This window comes from Thalassophryne amazonica, chromosome 10 (genome assembly GCF_902500255.1).
Source record: "Thalassophryne amazonica chromosome 10, fThaAma1.1, whole genome shotgun sequence".
Taxonomy (NCBI): Eukaryota; Metazoa; Chordata; class Actinopteri; order Batrachoidiformes; family Batrachoididae; genus Thalassophryne; species Thalassophryne amazonica.
In genome coordinates, this window is record NC_047112.1 from 64,753,223 (window position 1) to 64,772,539 (window position 19,317).

General features: G+C 41.3%; 1 protein-coding gene across 5 annotated transcripts in view; it reads right to left on the bottom strand.

Annotated features, from left to right (window-relative positions):
• The window catches only part of csnk1g2b (casein kinase 1, gamma 2b), a 156,348-nt gene that overhangs the window by 10,066 nt on the left and 126,965 nt on the right, over positions 1-19,317 (bottom strand). For 3 of the 5 annotated variants that reach the window (XM_034180142.1, XM_034180138.1, XM_034180139.1), the window contains exons 4-8: positions 14,083-14,231; positions 9,705-9,939; positions 9,250-9,335; positions 5,391-5,475; positions 5,121-5,269 (exon numbers count right to left, since the gene is read on the bottom strand). In XM_034180142.1, the coding sequence (XP_034036033.1) occupies positions 5,121-5,269; positions 5,391-5,475; positions 9,250-9,335; positions 9,705-9,939; positions 14,083-14,231 (704 nt within the window). The remainder of the gene's footprint in view (positions 1-5,120; positions 5,270-5,390; positions 5,476-9,249; positions 9,336-9,704; positions 9,940-14,082; positions 14,232-19,317) is intronic. The other 2 variants (XM_034180143.1, XM_034180141.1) reach the window with 1 other exon arrangement.

Below are 19,317 nucleotides of genomic sequence, written 5' to 3' on the forward strand. Positions count from 1 at the left end.
ATAAAAGGGTTGAGTTCTTCAAAAAACTGTTGAGGTCTAAGGTTCTAAAAACATTCTAGACTCAGGAACCATTCCAACTCATTATAGAAACTTTGCATAATTTATTACCACCTTGAAAAATGTCAGCTACCTGTTTTATAAACACTACCCAATCGAGAGCCTGTGGATCCCCACGGGCAACATGCTAGTCTAGATTTAACACTCCAGCTCTGAATCCCATGCGCACAACCACCTGCAGGTCAGCGTAACTCATCATCGCATCACACAGCAGGGGAGGCGTTGTCTAATTCATGGCGTTGCTGAAATGAGAAAACATAATTTTTCTTGCAAAGTCAAGAGAGCACCCCCACATGATAAACCTTAAGGCAAGAAGAGATTATAATAATATGAAGTCTATAGCATTAGATGAAGTAGATGAACAGCCTATAATTTTTTGCACCTGCGTATACGTTTTCCCCTCTCCAATCAACTTTTTAATCAAACTACGCTGTTCTTCTGAACAATGTCTTGAACGTCCCATTTTCCTCAGGCTTTCAAAGAGAAAAGCATGTTCAACAGGTGCTGGCTTCATCCTTTAATAGGGGACATCTGATTCACACCTGTTTGTTCCACAAAATTGACAAACTCACTGACTGAATGCCACAACACTATTATTGTGAACACCCCCTTTTCTACTTATTTTTACTAATAGCCCAATTTCACAGCCTTAAGAATGTGCATATCATGAATGCTTGGTCTTGTTGGATTTGTGAGAATCTACTGAATCTACTGGTACCTTGTTTCCCATGTAACAATAAGAAATATACTCAAAATCTGGATTAATCTTTTTAGTCACATAGCACTACTAATATTCTGAACACTACTGTATACACACACACACACACACACACACACACACACACACACACACACACACACACACACACACACACACACACACACACACACACACACACACACACACACACACACACACACACACACATCTTCAACTGCTTAGTCCAATTAAGGGTCGCAGGGGGCTGGAGCCTAACCCCAGTTCCAATGAAGTTGGGACGTTGTGTAAAATGTAAATAAAAACAGAATACAATGATTTGCAAATCCTCTTCAACCTATTTTCAACTGAATACACCACAAAGACAAGAAATTTAATGTTCAAACTGATAAACTTTATTGTTTTTGTGCAAATATTTGCTCATTTTGAAATGGATACCTGCAACACGTTTCAAAAAAGTTGGGACAGTGGTATGTTTACGACTGTGTTACATCACCTTTCCTTCTAACAACACTCAATAAGCATTTGGGAACTGAAGACACTAATTGTTGAAGCTTCGAAGGTGGAATTCTTTCCCATTCTTGCTTGATGTACAACTTCACTTGTTCAACAGTCTCCGTTGTTGTATTTTGCGTTTCATAACGCGCCACACATTTTCAATGGACGACAGGTCTGGACTGCAGGAAGGTCCGTCTAGTACCCGCACTCTTTTACTACGAAGCCAAGCTGTTGTAACACGTGCAGAATGTGGCTTGGCATTGTCTTGCTGAAATAAGCAGGGACGTCCCTGTAAAAGACGCTGAGCCATTTGAGGATGCTCCTTTTATACCCAATCATAACACTCACCTGTTTCCAATTAACCTGCTCACCTGTGGAATGTTCCAATTAGGTGTTCTTTGAGCATTCATCAACTTTCCCAGTCCTTTGTTGCCCCGTCCCAACTTTTTTGAAACGTCTTGCAGGCATCCATTTCAAAATGAGCAAATATATGCACAAAACAATAGTTTATCAGTTTAAATATCACAATCTTGTGATATCACAAATATCACAAGTTTAAATATCTTGTCTTTGTGGTGTATTCAATTGAATCTAGGAGGAAGAGGATCTGCAAATCATTGTATTCTGTTTTTATTTCCATTTCACACAACATCCCAACTTCACTGGAATTGGGGTTCTAGTTTACCCAGCATTTATCACTGCATAGTAGACGTGAATCTCATCACTGGTAACGATTCGATACGCACCTCGATACACTACCAGCGATATGATACATATCGCATTACATGATGATACGATTCACCCCTGTTGCTGATTCGATGCGATTTGATATGTATTTGATGGCGGTTCAATTCCTCACGATGCGATATGATGTGATTTGGTCCAATACGATTAGGGATGGGTACTGATCAGACTTTATCGATATCAATGCTATTATCGATTCCGCTTATTGATCAGGCTCTTTATCGATTCCCTTATCAATACCTCTTGTGAATTTTCTGTGTAGTAAAAGTAAGCTTTACAGGTTTTCTATGTCAACAACATTTTATTTAGTCTTAAAGTAAATAAATATGAAACTGATCACTGGATCCTTGATCTCTGGTCATAAATAGAAATAAACAAAAGCTGTTTTTTTGTCAAAAGCATTTCCTTTCAGACATTAATGGCACAAATATAACGCCATAGACTCTGAGCTCTTCAGCCAGCTGTGCTGCAAGTGAGGATGTAATTCATAAAAAAAATGGAGGACGTATCATTTTGGGAAAAAAGAAACAGTTTTGGTCGCTTGTAGTTTACTGATTCTATTATAATGTTTGGAAAGGGGTGTCATTTGATTTAAAACGGCAATTTGTTCTGAAGTTATTAATGCCGATCAAAATCTGTGCGGCACTTTGGAGCTGTGCACTTAGTCCCACGAAAAAGAGGATGTTGTTATTATTATTATTATGATTATTTGCTTTACCCGATGGATGACTTGCCGCTTCTGAAAACCAGCGAAGCAGAGAACCAGCAAACAGCGGCTCGAAGCGCTGCTTCATTGTTTCAAGCTTCAAGCAGACCCGCTGCAGTATGCAATCAATGTAGAGAAATAATCATTTTCTCAAACACAACGGCCACTCCGGTGTCCTGAACCATCCGTGGTGCATTCAATGTGCCTCAGAAAAAAAAAAAATCGATGCAAGCAGGCAGCGAGCAATGCAATATAAATCAACCTGTCAATTGAATCGATGCACACTGAATGAATCAATGCACTCGCATCGCGCACGTTTGTATAAAGATACTAATTCGTATAGATTAATGTCCATATGCCTACTGCATAGCATCTTATGAAATACCCCAACAGACATCACATCATTCTTTTAACTGAGCTTTCCTTACTGTAAATTTAGCCTATTGTTCATTTAAACACCATTTTTCAAAATATTGCGCTTAACTATTTCACCAGTTGGGAAACCATGACAGAGATAGGTTTGCTTCAAGGCTATAAGGTAATGAATCAGCTGCATAACGTGCATGATGTGCACTTTTGTGCACGCTGTGCGCATCACTGTGATAATGTAATTTAGTTCAGACAAATTCATGGCCCCTACATGTCCCAGGCTCCAGGCCAATGGCACGTGCTGCACTGTCTATCCCTACGCCACTGATGCAGTGTCTCCATACACAGCCACAAAAACCTGCATCTCCTGCAGAGTTGCCCTGAGCACCTTGGTGGCTTCCCTCACTAGTCTTCTTCTTTCACAGTCACTCAGTTTTTGATAGCAGCTTCCTCCAGACAACGCTACCGCAGGGGACCACATTTTTGTATTTCTTACTGATTGATGTAAAAGTGGTCCAAGACATACACTCAACAAAAATATAAACGCAACACTTTTGGTTTTGCTCCCATTTTGTATGAGATGAACTCAAAGATCTAAAACTTTTTCCACATATACAATATTACCATTTCTCTCAAATATTGTTCACAAACCAGTCTGAATCTGTGATAGTGAGCACTTCTCCTTTGTTGAGATAATCCATCCCACCTCACAGGTGTGCCATATCAAGATGCTGATTAGACACCATGATTAGTGCACAGGTGTGCCTTAGACTGCCCACAATAAAAGGCCACTCTGAAAGGTGCAGTTTTATCACACAGCACAATGCCACAGATGTCGCAAGATTTGAGGGAGCGTGCAATTGGCATGCTGACAGCAGGAATGTCAACCAGAACTGTTGCTCGTGTATTGAATGTTCATTTCTCTACCATAAGCCGTCTCCAAAGGCGTTTCAGAGAATTTGGCAGTACATCCAACCAGCCTCACAACCGCAGACCACGTGTAACCACACCAGCCCAGGACCTCCACATCCAGCATGTTCACCTCCAAGATCATCTGAGACCATCCACTCGGACAGCTGCTGGAACAATCGGTTTGCATAACCAAAGAATTTCTGCACAAACTGTCAGAAACTGTCTCAGGGAAGCTCATCTGCATGCTCGTCGTCCTCATCGGGGTCTCGACCTGACTCCAGTTCGTCGTTGTAACCAATTTGAGTGGGCAAATGCTCACATTTGCTGCCGTTTGGCACGTTGGAGAGATGTTCTCTTCACGGATGATGCGAAGGAGATGTGTTGCACTGCATGAGGCAAATGGTGGTCACACCAGATACTGACTGGTATCCCCCCCAATAAAACAAAACTGCACCTTTCAGAGTGGCCTTTTATTGTGGGCAGTCTAAGGCACACCTGTGCACTAATCATGGTGTCTAATCAGCATCTTGATATGGCACACCTGTGAGGTGGGATGGATTATCTCAGCAAAGGAGAAGTGCTCAATATCACAGATTTAGACTGGTTTGTGCACAGTATTTGAGGGAAATGGTGATATTGTGTATGTGGAAAAAGTTTTAGATCGTTGAGTTAATCTCATACAAAATGGGAGCAAAACCAAAAGTGTTGCGTTTATATTTTTGTTGAGTATATTAAGTGACTTGGGAGTGTCCATGCTTCCATCCCTCGACTTGTTTCAAGAAATTTATATTTAGTTTGTTCAAGTACTTCTTGTAAGTACTCCTCTGAAAATGGATTATGTACACAAATGGCTGTAATTTCTAATTAATTTACAATACAAGAGCATCTTCATTTCATTTCCACTGTGGTGGCATACAGTGGCAAAATCACAAACATGTCACTGTCCGAATATTTATGGACCTGACTGCAGCACTTTCACACTGTGTGCAATTCTTAAAAAAAGTTTGACTTTTAAAATACTATATGACAAATTACTACATGAGTGAGGAATAACACAAATGCAACAATTATCCTGGAAGACCCAATCAAAGGATTTTAAAGAGGAAAATCACTCACAAGAGGTTTGCCAACCCAGTCATACTCATAGTCAAAGACATAGCCGTTCCTGTCAAACAGATCAGTGAAGAGTTTCCTCAAGTAGTCATAGTCAGGCTTCTCAAAAAAGTCCAGCCTTCTCACATAGCGCAGGTAAGTGGCCATCTCTTCTGTAGCAAATGCAAACAAAATGCAAACATGTTGAAATTACAGCACAATGAACAGTGGGCAAAGAACCAAGTAATTAATAACACAAAAGAACGTGTTTAAATAAAGTACAGCGATACTGACCAGGAAAGTTTTCACAAAGAACTTCAATTGGTGTAGCCCGTTTGGTGTCCCCAATTTTCTGATACCTCTCCTTCAAAGTATCCGCCTGTTACAAAACAGCTTATTAGCTTTTTTTTTTGTAATTCTACAGCTTCAAAACAAATGCAGATTCTAGGAACTAGTTAAACAAAGCTAACATTTGCAAAAAAAAAGCATGACAAATAAAAAAGTGTAACAGGAAAATGTGTCACATCCTGATCATTTATGTTGCTGAGCATCACAACCAGACAGTGGATAGCCAGTATAAGAACTATGTTTTAGTCCAACGTAACCATGATCAGAAATACTGAACCATCTGTGCAAAACAATGTCAAACAAATCAGTTTTTAAACACAAGCGACAGTGAACCAACAAGGGACTGGAACCATACATGATGGCTTCACTACTGCATGTCACATGCGCAATCAATATTGACTCGTAAAAATTACTATACTTGAAATTTTTCTTCCAGCCATCAACAGTCCAATGCTTACAGTTCTTAACTTTAATAGGTTTTTGACAGATGACACAATTCATTTAATGAGCTGAAGAGTATTTAAAAAAACAGTCCTGCCAGATATCTTATTATCACGACTTTCATAAATCAAAGACGCCTTTTTATTGGTCAACAGCATAAAAAAAAAAAAAAAAAAAAAAAAAAATCACACCTCAAAGAGCTGGCCTAATTTATTTAAAGCTAAAGTGTGTAAGACTTAGCATCATCTGGTTTAAAGTGTGGGACAAGCTTAGAGATAAACTCATTATGTGTGAACCTCATAGTGGAGTAAGCGAACATACCAGGCATTTTTCTGGTGCTGAATAACAGCAGTACAAGGAGAAAAATGATGTTTTGTGCACTTGTACACAGCATCAGGCATGCTGTTTTTGTTGTTGACAGGATCTGGAGCAACATTAGCGCACGTGCTTAAGTTAATTGAGGATTGCAGACTTACATATTCATAATAGTACAGTGAAGAAAATAAGTATTTGAACACCCTGCAATTTTGCAAGTTCTCCCACTTAGAAATCATGGAGGGGTCTGAAATTTTCATCTTAGGTGCATGTCCACTGTGAGAGACATAATCTATAAAAAAAAAAATCCGGAAATCACAATGTATGATTTTTTAATAATTTCTTTGTATGTTACTGCTGCAAATAAGTATTTGAACACTTCCCAACCAGCAAGAATTCTGGCTCTCACAGAACTGTTAATTTTTCTTTAAGAAGCCCTCTTATTCTGCATTCTTTACCTGTATTAACTGCACCTGTTTGAACTTGTTACCTGTATAAAAGATACCTGTTCACACACTCAATCAATCACACTCCAACCTGTCCACCATAGCAAGACCAAAGAGCTGTCTAAGGACACCAGGGACAAAACTTTAGACCTGCACAAGGCTGGGATGGACTACAGGACAACAGGCAAGCAGCTTGGTAGAAGACAACTTTTATGATTATTTATTAGAAAGTGGAAGAAACACAAGATGACTGTCAATCTCCCTCAGTCTGGGATTCCATTCAAGATCTCACTTTGTGGGGTAAGGATGATTCTGAGAAAGCTCAGAACTACACAGGAGGACCTGGTCAATGACCTGAAGAGAGCTGGGACCACAGTCACAAAGATTACATTCGTAACACATGATGCTGTCATGGTTTAAAATCCTGCAGGGCAGCAAGGTCCCCCTGCTCAAGCCAGCACATGTCCAAGCCCGTTTCAAGTTTACCAGTGACCATCTGGATGATCAAGAAGAGGCATGGGAGAAGGTCATGTGGTCAGATGAGACCAAAATAGAGCTTTTTGGAATCAGCTTCACTTACCATGTTTAGATGATGAGAACAACCCCAAGAAAACCATCCCAACCATGAAGCATGGGGGTGGAAACATCATACTCTGGGGGTGCTCTTCTGCAAAGGGGACAGGATGACTGCGTATTGACGGGAGGATGGATGGGGTCATGTACTGCGAGATTTTGGCAAACAACCTCCTTCCCTCAGTAAGAGCATTGAAGATGGGTCATGGCTGGGTCTTCCAGCATGACAATGACCCAAAACACATAGCCAGGGCAACTAAGGAGGGGCTCTGCAAGAAGCATTTCAAGGTCCTGGAGTGGCCTGGCCAGTCTCCAGACCTGAACTCAATAGAAAATCTTTGGAGGGAGCTGAAACTCCAAACCTGAAGGATTTGGAGAAGATCTGTATGGAGGAGTGGACCAAGATCCCTGTTGCAGTGTGTGAAAACTTGGTCAAGAACTACAGGAAACGTTTGACCTCTCTAATGGCAGACAAAGGCTACTGTACCAAATATTAACATTGATTTTCACAGGTGTTCAAATACTTATTTGCAGCAGTAACATACAAATAAATTATTAAAAAAAATCATACATTGTGATTTCCGGATTTTTTTTTTTAGATTATGTCTCTCACAGTGGACATGTGCACCTAAGATGAAAATTTCAGACCTCTCCATGATTTCTAAGTGGGAGAACTTGCAAAATCGCAGGGTGTTCAAATACTTATTTTCCTCACTGTATTTCATGATAATGGTCATCATTAACTTCAATGAATTTTGTGTACACTGTTGTGGGATTGTGGAAGAAAACTCAGCCGACTCATCTTTTTTCATTGTCCCATCACGGCTTACATAACGAAATGAGTAATGTCTTAGTGGCACAGTTTTTTATTTTATTTTGCTATTTCTAACCATACCCATGGTGTAATGGCAGAAAAAAAAGGTTAAAAACAGAAAAGACCAGTTGAGATGGCTTGTTTACAAAACCAAGTGACCGGCTAAACATGACTTGCAGCTGTGCGTGGCACCGCCCTGCATGTGACCTGTGACGTCTCATGCAAAGTCTCTATATCATATGGCGTCAGAACCGTGCCAAAACCTTTTGTGTGTAAAAATGTGTTTGGGCGTATTATATTATTTCAAACACGTAGATATTAACTACACACACCCAAATTATCTCTCAGAGAGGAGGGCTGTCAATCAAACCTTGCTCTTCAGAAATGACCAGTCACAACAGAGCTTGTATCAATCCCTTGTTCCCTCCCCCATAGTACCAAAACCCTCCCAAGTTTTGAGCGAGAGAGGAGGAATCCCCTGCTCATGAGCAGAAATCAACTTCGAGAGGGCGGGGCGTGCCGGTACTCTCTTGCAGCACCTTTTCCCTGGCTTGAGGAGCAGTTTCTCTGAGCGCGCATGTGCAGTTAATATCTACAGGTGTGAAATAATATAATACACCCAAACGCTTTATTTATTTTTTTTTTACGTGAGTGGTTTTGGAACCGCTCTGACGCCATCCTATTAGGCCATCCCATTGTTTCCCTGTCACATTTTGGTCTCAGGGATTCATGTTCCCCCTTGCCTTCTCTTGTGATGAACAGTATCTATGAACTCCCATTTCACAAAAATGAGGGTTATCAAACTTACTAGTCTGCACTAGTAATCAGTATAGAGTGTACTGGGGAGCAATAATAGATTCCACTTCAGCCTTCTCTGTACAACGCAAAAGACAGCGCAATTATGTCCCTTTTGGGCTTCTGTGTCAACATGGCAGCCTGCTCCCACATAAATATGAAGGGCTCATCCTAAGCTTATGAAAACACAGTGATACACTGTTGCAGGTAATTATACACCAAGGTGGTTATAAATGCTACACTCCATTTATGCTAATAAACACCCCTAAATCCTACATATTGTAGCTTTAACAAAACAGACATCATTGAGGCTTCCAAATGTTTCCTGCGCAAAAGGACAGTGGTGCTTCAAATGTTCAGCTCTGTGGTAAACAATAAGATCTATGTCAATATGTGTCAACAAAAAGATGTGAAACTATACCTTTAGGCCCTGCCACGGGAGACTACCTCGTAAGAAATACATAAACATGTGTCCCAATGCCTCTAGATCATCCCTTCTGCTTTGCTCTGGAACAGGAAGAAAACCAGAAATGTTTTTCTAAATAGTAGCAAAACAAATCAACAGTGGGAAATGCAGAAGAACCACAACTGTGTCATGACAAGTCATGCACATATCTAAATACAAATGTAGCTCTCCCTGATTTAAAACGAAACTTGAAAATTGTGAAATCACACTGATGTTTCAAAAACTCCAGTGGTGACAAGTGATTACACATTCAATCTTCCACAGTAAGTGCTCTGAGTGTTCTCAAAGAACAATTCGGTTTTAAATGTCTTAATCATCAGCTGTAACACAAGTGAGGAAATCTTTCTGTGTACCTCTGTCAAATTCAAAGGGTTAATCAAATCAGTATCCCCTGTCAAAGGTTTTCTTACCCTTTCCCAGATGTGTGTTAATGCTCATATAGCGTGCTGTCCCAGTCAGACTCTTGTGCTCCCGGTAGGGGATGTGTTTTTTGGTCTCGGGGTCTATGTACTCTTTGGCCAGACCAAAGTCAATGATGTGGATGGTATGTTGCCTCTTGCTTCCTGGCCGACCAACAAGGAAGTTTTCTGGCTTCACGTCTCTGTATATCAGACTCTTGGTATGGACATACTCCATCCGTGTTATCTAACAAAACAATAAACATGACACGTTTATTAATTTTAATTTTTTTTTTCAATTTTTTTTCATTTATATAGTGCCAAGTCAACAGAGTTGCTTCAAGGCGCTTCACACGAGTAAGGTCTAACCTTACTAACCCCCAGAGCAACAGTGGTAAGGAAAAACTCCCTCTGAGGAAGAAACCTCAAGCAGACCAGACTCAAAGGGGTGACCCTCTGCTTGGGCCATACTACAGACATAAATTACAGAACAATTCACAGAAACAATTCACAAAACGAATATACAGGAAATGCTGTTGGTGCACAGGACAGGAGGGTTTCCAGCACAAATACAATTCCCATCTCTGGATGGAGCTACACCTTGAACAGAGAGAAAAAAAAAACAGAACCAGGCATCAGAAGGACAAGAAATACAGTATAATTGTCAGCATTAAAAAAAAAAAAAAAAAAAAAAAAAAAAAAAAAAAAAAACAAGAAATACTAAGGTGATCGCCAGCCACTAGCCCTACGCTTCGCTAAAAGACAGTATTTAGGTAAAGTTGAGGCTGCGGCATGCTCAGTTTCCTAATAATATGAATTAAAAGACTAAAAAGTGTAAAACAAAACTAAATCAGTATGCTAGCCATACAAAAGGGAAATTAAGTGCATCTTAAGTCTGGACTTGAAAGTCTCCACAGAATCTGACTGTTTTATTGACGCAGGGAGATCATTCCACAGAACACGGGCACGATAACAGAAAGCTCTGTGACCCCCAGACTTCTTATTCACCCTAGGGACACAAAGTAGTCCTGCACCTTGAGAACACAAAGTCCGCGCTGGTACATAAGGTTTAATTAGGTCAGCTAGGTAGGAAGGTGCCAGTCCATGAACAATTTTATAGACTAGTAGCAGAACCTTAAAATCTCACTGGGACAGGAAGCCAGTGAAGAGATGCTAACAGCAAAGAAGAGTAGCCATGACCTAAAACTTTCTGCTTCGTGTCAAAAGTCTGGCTGCAGCATTTTGAACCAATTGGTGAGCTCTACTGCTGGACTGCGGTAAACCAGAAAATAGAACATTGCAGTAGTCCAATCTAGAAGAGAAACGCATGGATCAGGGTCTCAGCATCAGCCATAGACAGGATGGGACGAATCTTCGTTATATTTCGCAGGTGGAAAAAGCAGTCTTCGTAATATTTGTAATGTGGAGGTCAAAGGACAATGTAGGATCAAAAATTACCCCAAGGTTCCTCACTTTGTCAGTGTGATGTATGACACACGAGTCTAGGCTAAGCATTAGCTGGTCAAATTGATGCCAATGTCTCACTGGACCAAGAACCACCATTTCAGTCTTATCAGAGTTTAAAAGTAGGAAGTTTCTAGACATTGAACTTCTCATTGATGCAAGGCAATCTTCTAAGGATTTTATGTGAACCAGATTACCAGCAGTTATTGGCATGTATAACTGAGTATCATCAGCATAACAGTGAAACGGAATACCAAAATGCCACAATATGTGCCCAAGGGGCACTATATAAAGGGAGAAAAGCAGGGGGCCTAAGACGGACCCCTGTGGAACCCCAAATTTCATGTCACTAAGGTTAGAGGTAGTGCTACTGTACAAAAACACAGTGAGAACGACTGGTCAAGTATGACGTCAGCCATGCAAGGGCACTCCCAGTAATCCCAAAATGATTTTCCAGCCTATCAAGTAGAATATGATGATCCACAGTATCAAATGCAGCACTGAGATCTAACAGCACCACAACCGTCGTGGTGTCCGAATCCATCGTAAGCAGAAGCTCATTCACCACTTTAGTGAGAGCTGTCGCTGTGGAATGATATTTTCTAAAAGCAGACTGCAGTGGCTCAAAGAGATTATTCTCAGTAAGATAGTCAACAAGTTGCCGTGACACCACTTTTTCCAGAATTTTAGAGCAAAATGATAGATCTGATATCGGCTGAAAGTTTTTCAATATACTAGGGTCAAGATTAGGTTTCTTAAGTAATGGTTTAATCACTGCAGATTTGAAACATTTAGGAACAGATCCAGAAGTTAAAGAAAGATTAATAATTTCCAGCACAGTCGGCCCAAGAGTGGGCCACAAGTCCTTAAACAGTTTTGCTGGTATAGGATCAAATAAACATGTTGTGCCTTTTGTTGACATTACGAGTTTCGTCAGCATGCCTACTGAGATACTATCAAATTCTGTAAATCTAGGTAATACCTCAGTAATGGTGCCCACCTCAATAGCAGGGCGTAGTGGCTGGGTTAGGGCATGCTGGGATATGTTTAACCTAATGTCTTCAATTGTCTTCTCAAAGTAATCCAGGAAATCTTGTGCTGTAAAAGGAGAGTGAACTACAGGTGGTTTCCATGAATAAGTGTTGCCACCGTGTCGAACAATAACTTTGAGTTATACTTGTTTTTGTTGATCAAATCAGAGTAGTAGGTCCGCTTTGTAGCCAGTAATGCATGCTTATAGTCTAAGATAGCGTCACACCATGCAAGGTATGCTTGAGGTCAGGCAGGTAATCATTGAACCAAGGTGACTGTGTTTTGGGGCATTGAATTTTCTTAATTTTAATGAAAAGAAAATGGAGGTGATTGTTTTTGGCCCTAGCAGCTCCTGTTCTTCCTCACTTGTTGATCTGAGGCCTTTGTCAGCCTTTTTGAAATCTATTGTCACAAACTTGGGTTTTAAGATGGACAACGATTTTAAACTGGACCACCAAATCAGTGCAATAGTCAGATCGAGTTTCTTTCACTTAAGGCAGCTTGCTAAGGTTAAGCCTTTTCTTGCACAGCAGCACTTTGAAACAGCAATCCATGTTTTTATTACCTCCCGGCTGGATTACTGTAGTGCACTTTATTATGGAATTAGCCAGTCCTCCCTTGCACGTCTCCAGCTAGTTCAGAATGCTGCTGCCCATCTGCTAACTGGTGCACGTAAGAGGGAGCACATTATATCCTGGCCTCCCTCCATTGGCTGCCTGTGCATTTTAGAATTCATTTTAAGATTCTTTTATTTGTTTTTAAATCTTTAAATGGCCTTGCCCCGCCCTACCTCTCTGAGCTGCTTCATTGTTATGCCCCTGCTTGCCACCTTTGGTCAGCTGATCAGCTCCTCCTGGAGGTGCCGAGGTGCAAGCGTATGCTCAGAGGGGACTGAGCTTTTTCTGTTGTGGCTCCAAAGATGTGGAACGAGTTACCGCTCCACATCAGGCAGGCCTCTTCACTTTCTGTTTTTAAAACCAATCTTAAAACCCACTTTTATGTACTGGCTTTTAACCCAGAATGAGATTCTCGATCTGTTTTGGCTGTTTTAACTGTTTTTATTTGTTTTTTGTTTTTATTTGTTCTTTGTGGTTTGTTACCTTTTATATGTCTCTTCGTGTACAGCACTTTGTTTCAGCTGCAGCTGATTTTAAAGCGCTTTATAAATAAAGTTGAGTTGAGTAAAAGTAAGTCGCTTCGGCTGCTCCCTTGTTTTGCACTAGGGGTCGCCACAGCAAATCCAAGGTGGATCTGCATGTTGAATTGCCACAGGTTTTACACCGGATGCCCTTCCTGACGGAACTCACACATTACATGGAGAAATGTGGCAAGGGTGCGAATTGAATCCAATCATATCTAAGTGATGATCAATAATTAGATCATTAATCAACAATGATGTTGAGGATAGTGATCTTATGTTAATGAGACCCAGACTAAGGACCTAAGTGTGGTTGACAGTTGAACTGGGTTTAGGGGTGGTTCCAGAGTAGCATATATAAGATGCCTAGAAGTAGGTTTACGTTTGAGACATTCCACGTGTGCTGTAGGTAGCAGACACGAAATCTTTGCTATTGCTGGAACAACATTGGGCCATCCTCAATTTCAACATCATCCAATGTAGTAATGGGGATTAAGTTTGCAAAGCATATCCCTCTATGATTCAACACCAGTGTCAATTGTTTCATTAAGTGTAGACAATTAAATTCTACAATAAAAAGTTACCGTACATACTGTAGTAATTACAACTATTATTAGCTTATTGATGCTTATATTGATATTTTGGATGATGCTTTTCCACTTCAAGATGGACAACGCTTCATTATTCAATAAAGCAAACACAGAAGCAGCCTCTGTACATGTTGTGAGGTCACTGCTGTGCTGTTTCAGGGCTTACCAGCTGTATGGCTATCATGAGGACGGTCTTGAGGGAAAAGGTACGGTCACACAAGTCAAAAAGGTCCTCTAGACTGGGCCCAAGCAGCTCCAGCACCATGGCATTGTATTTCCCGCAGGGACCAAAGTAGTACACCTGAGGGATCCCCTCTGTGGACAGACACACCATGACATTGATCAAAGTTTAAGTTAGCTGTATCAAAGGATGTGCATTTTAATGACTCTTATGCTTTCATTCAAAATAAACACTGCCACAATTCAGAATACTAATGCAGAACAAATAGCTCAATGGAATTGAATTTTTTTTTTATTCATTTTTTAATTCATCCTTTATTTATCCAGGGAGTCTCATCGAGACTCATTCTCAAAAGAGACCTGTTTCAGTCAAACATACAACATAAGAAACAGCAATTTAGTTACAGAGAGAGATGTTAACATACAGTATCAGTATAGTACAGTAAAATCAAGTGCCAAACAGGAGCACTTTAAAACACAAAAAACGGGAACAAGTTTCCAGGAATTTTTCTCATGTGCCCTTAAAATAAGTTCTATTTCATCATCCTGACCACCAGAGGGCATTACTTAGCACATGGATCATCCCACACACGCATGCAGAGAGGTCGAGATCTTATACCATCAAAATCACATCAGTGAACGTGACCTGGGTGACGTCAGCCAACAATAATCGTATATGAGACCGTGTCACCCAGCATCCAGTTCTTTTTCCATCTCTCATATGACAGCAGAAGGTAAAATTATTTTGGATCGCTTGTCTTGTCAAACCTTTTTGGTTGGAGCTGTGCATATGCGTCCTCCAGAGGCTGCAAGGTGTATATATCTTTCCTCAGCTAGGCTACTGCTCACAGTGAGTAAATCTGCTTATTATGAGTAAACGATTGGTGGCTTAAGTTGTTACCGCTAATGTTTGCGGGACAACCAGGACATGTCTCATGGTCTTTCACCATTGTGACATGAATGAATGATCTTAAATATGATCAATCTATCTTTATTAGTTGGTTATGTACCACAGGCTTTTAAGGTGGCAGTAATTAAACCATTACTTAAAAAGCCATCACTTGACCCAGCTATCTTAGCTAATTATAGGCCAATCTCCAACCTTCCTTTTCTCTCAAAAATTCTTGAAAGGGTAGTTGTAAAACAGCTAACTGATCATCTGCAGAGGAATGGTCTATTGGAAGAGTTTCAGTCAGGTTTCAGAATTCATCATAGTACACAAACAGCATTAGTGAAGGTTACAAATGATCTTCTTATGGCTTCAGACAGTGGATTCATCTCTGTGCTCGTCCTGTTAGACCTCAGTGCAGCTTTTGATACTGTTGACCATAAAATTTTATTACAGAGATTAGAGCATGCCATAGGCATTGAAGGCACTGCGCTGCAGTGGTTTGAATCATATTTATCTAATAGATTACAATTTGTTCATGTAAATGGGGAGTCTTCTTCACGGACTAAGGTTAATTATGGAGTTCCACAAGGTTCTGTGCTGGGACCGATTTTATTCACTTTATACATGCTTCCCTTAGGCAGTATTATTAGAAAGCATTGCTTAAATTTTCATTGTTACGCAGATGATACCCAGCTTTATCTATCCATGGCGCCAGAGGACACACACCAATTAGTTAAACTGCAGGAATGTCTTACAGACATAAAGACATGGATGACCTCTAATTTCCTGCTTTTAAATTCAGATAAAACTGAAGTTATTGTACTTGGCCCCACAAATCTTAGAAACATGGTGTCTAACCAGATCCTTACTCTGGATGGCATTACCCTGACCTCCAGTAATACTGTGAGAAATCTTGGAGTCATTTTTGATCAGGATATGTCCTTCAATGCACATATTAAGCAAATATGTAGGACTGCTTTTTTGCATTTGCGCAATATCTCTAAAATTAGAAAGGTCTTGTCTCAGAGTGATGCTGAAAAGCTAATTCATGCATTTATTTCTTCTACGCTGGACTATTGTAATTCATTATTATCAGGTTGTCCTAAAAGTTCCCTGAAAAGCCTTCAGTTAATTCAAAATGCTGCAGCTAGAGTACTGACAGGGACTAGAAGGAGAGAGCATATTTCACCCATATTGGCCTCTCTTCATTGGCTCCCTGTTAATTCCAGAATACTTACTTACATATAAGGTTACTTATAATACCTTACTTATAAGGTTTTGAATAATCAGGTCCCATCTTATCTTAGGGACCTCATAGTACCATATCACCCCAATAGAGCGCTTCGCTCTCAGACTGCAGGCTTACTTGTAGTTCCTAGGGTTTGTAAGAGTAGAATGGGAGGCAGAGCCTTCAGCTTTCAGGCTCCTCTCCTGTGGAACCAGCTCCCAATTCAGATTAGGGAGACAGACACCCTCTCTACTTTTAAGATTAAGCTTAAAACCTTCCTTTTTGAAAAAGCTTATAGTTAGGGCTGGATCAGGTGACCCTGAACCATCCCTTAGTTATGCTGCTATAGACTTAGACTGCTTGGGGGGGTTCCCATGATGCACCCAGTGTTTCTTTTTATTCACCTATTTTTGCTCTGTATGCACCACTCTGCTTTTAATCATTGGTGATTGATCTCTGCTCTCTTCCACAGCATGTCTTTTCCTGATTCTCTCCCCTCAGCCCCAACCAGTCCCAGCAGAAGACTGCCCCTCCCTGAGCCTGGTTCTGCTGGAGGTTTCTTCCTGTTAAAAGGGAGTTTTCCTTCCCACTGTCGCCAAGTGCTTGCTCATAGGGGGTCGTTTTGACCGTTGGGGTTTTTCTGTAATTACTGTATGGCTTTTGCCTTACAATATAAAGCGCCTTGGGGTGACTGTTTGTTGTGATTTGGCGCTATATAAATAAAATTGATTTGATTTGATTTTGATTTGAATGTTTAACTCATTGGCATTTGTTTAGTCACACACTGCCAGCATATTTTTTACAATGAGCTGCATGTTGCATGTGTTTCCTGCAACGTAGTCAGGCCGTATTGCGCTGACTTGTCCATTCCGGTGTGAGTGTTTTTTCCGTTACCTGCTCCACCGCCATTCAGTGGCTTGGCATATTCTAAATTGACCTGCATGTTGTGTGTGTTTTCCGCAACATAGCCAGGACGTACCGCGCTGACCTGGCCACTCCGGTGTGAGTGTGTTTCCCGATGCCTGCTCCACTGCCATTTGGGGCCTTGGTGTATTCTTTGGATTGAGCTGCATGCTGCGAGTGCTGCCTGCAACATAGCTGTGACATACTGCGTTGACTTGGTTGCTGCAGCGTGAGTGTCTTTTCAGCCTCCTGCTGTACTGCCATTTTGGTAGCTTTGCTCTGCTATTCTGCCATCTTGGTGGCTTGGCTCATTGCCGTTGGTGTCTATTGGTCCACGGACTGTTGTATTCTCTAAATTAAATTGCTGTTTTGAGTGTTCCCTGCTCCATTTGTACAGCAGCTGTAGCTGGGACTTACTGCTGGCGTCTTGATTGAATTACGCTGCATGTTGCCTGCTGCACCACCATTTTGGTGACTTGGTTCATTGCCATTAAGGTCTGCATTAGCCCACGAACCACTGACGTATTTTTTAGAACTGAGCTGCGTGTTGCGAGTTTTTCCTGCATCTTAGCCAGGACATACAGTGCGCACTGACTTTGCTCACTGTGGCGTGAGTGTTTCCACGCCGCCTGCTACACCGCCAGCTTGGTAGCTTATCTTGTTACAGTTAACATTTGTGTGAGTCCACAGAATACTAGTGTATTTTTTTTTAATTAGACTGCTTGTTACGCGTGTTTCCTGCTCTGTTTATACAGCAGCTGTATTAGGAAAATACTGCACTGACTTTGGCCACTGTAGTCTGAGTGTTGTTGCTCCCTATTGCACCACCATTTGGGGCTCTAACATTGTGACAACTGGTTGCAAGTCTGAGACGCTGCGAGTGCTTTCTGGTTACTGCCACAAGCATCCGTAGCGTTTACTAGCTGGTGGAGAGAGTGTGCTTCCCGCTCCCCATTTTTACCGCGTTTCACAGAGTAAAGTAGTTGGTGGATGGAGTGTGCTTCCTGCTCCCCGTGTTTCACCGCAGGATTTGGCTGTGTAGTGTATTGAGTGTGCTTCACTTGCTGCTACGCACAAACAATAATGCTGATTGTGTTGGCGCACGCGTGCAGTAGCTGTTTAGTGCCTCCGAGCCCATAAGATGGCCATAATCTATGCCCATCATATCTAGGGGCTGGACATTTGAAGCAAGCACTCACAGAAGGTGCTTGGTTCAATTGCGTTTTCATACCAACGACTGAGAAATCAGTCAGACTGGCCAGGTTTGAAGCGGAGATGCCCTCTGCCACACTGGCTTCCAAATCACATAAGCACCCACATGCTGAGGCCCTTACTACCACAGCAAAGAAGAGTAGCTATGACCTAATGTTGTTTGATAAGGTCAACACGCTGGCCTCTGAGATAGCTTAGATCAGTGATTCTCAACCGAGGTGCCGTGATAGATCGTCAGGGGTGCCGTGGGCAATTATCAAATATCACCATTATCGGGTGTATGTGCTGTAAGTGTGGCAGATGGTGTAATGCTCTTTTATTCAAGTAGATGGCAGCAAATAGCGCAGTAGCGCTGAGCCGTGTGCCGACAAGGAGGCGTGATCGTCATTTTAATTCCGGGCAAGTTAGTGATTTGTGTGCATAGAAGTTCACTTAGTCTCGTCAAGAAACAGGTGGAATATGCCGGAAAGCTGCGCATGTTGGCAAAGTCACAAACGGAGGAACAAGGGAGACAATATTTCCTTCCATAAGTAAGTGGGTTTGGTTCTTCTTGTCACTTTGTCCGTGATATTTGGATGATAAACAGCTGTATGTCTCCTGCCGTACCTGTGTCGTCCGATGACACGGATCATTAATTTCACTCTAGTTGATATTTTCCACTGCTAGACCAATGTCTAGTTAAAATTCTTGTCGTTAGTGACTAAAAATTGTTCGACAAGACTGGGGAGTTTTGTTTGTTTTTTTTGCACCTTAAAATAATGAGATTAATGACCCGCGCTGTGCTGCCACACACACAGAGATGTGCGCACACACACACCGCTGACTTCATGAATGAAACTCGGTCAATAAAGGATAATTGTGTAAAACATAATATGTATATAAATGTATTGTAATGGTTTTAGGAGCCGCGCTGCGTTGAACAGCAGCTGCAGCTCAGCCGAGCAGCGTAGCTTATCAGCGCAGATCCGTGTAACTTTCAACACTAA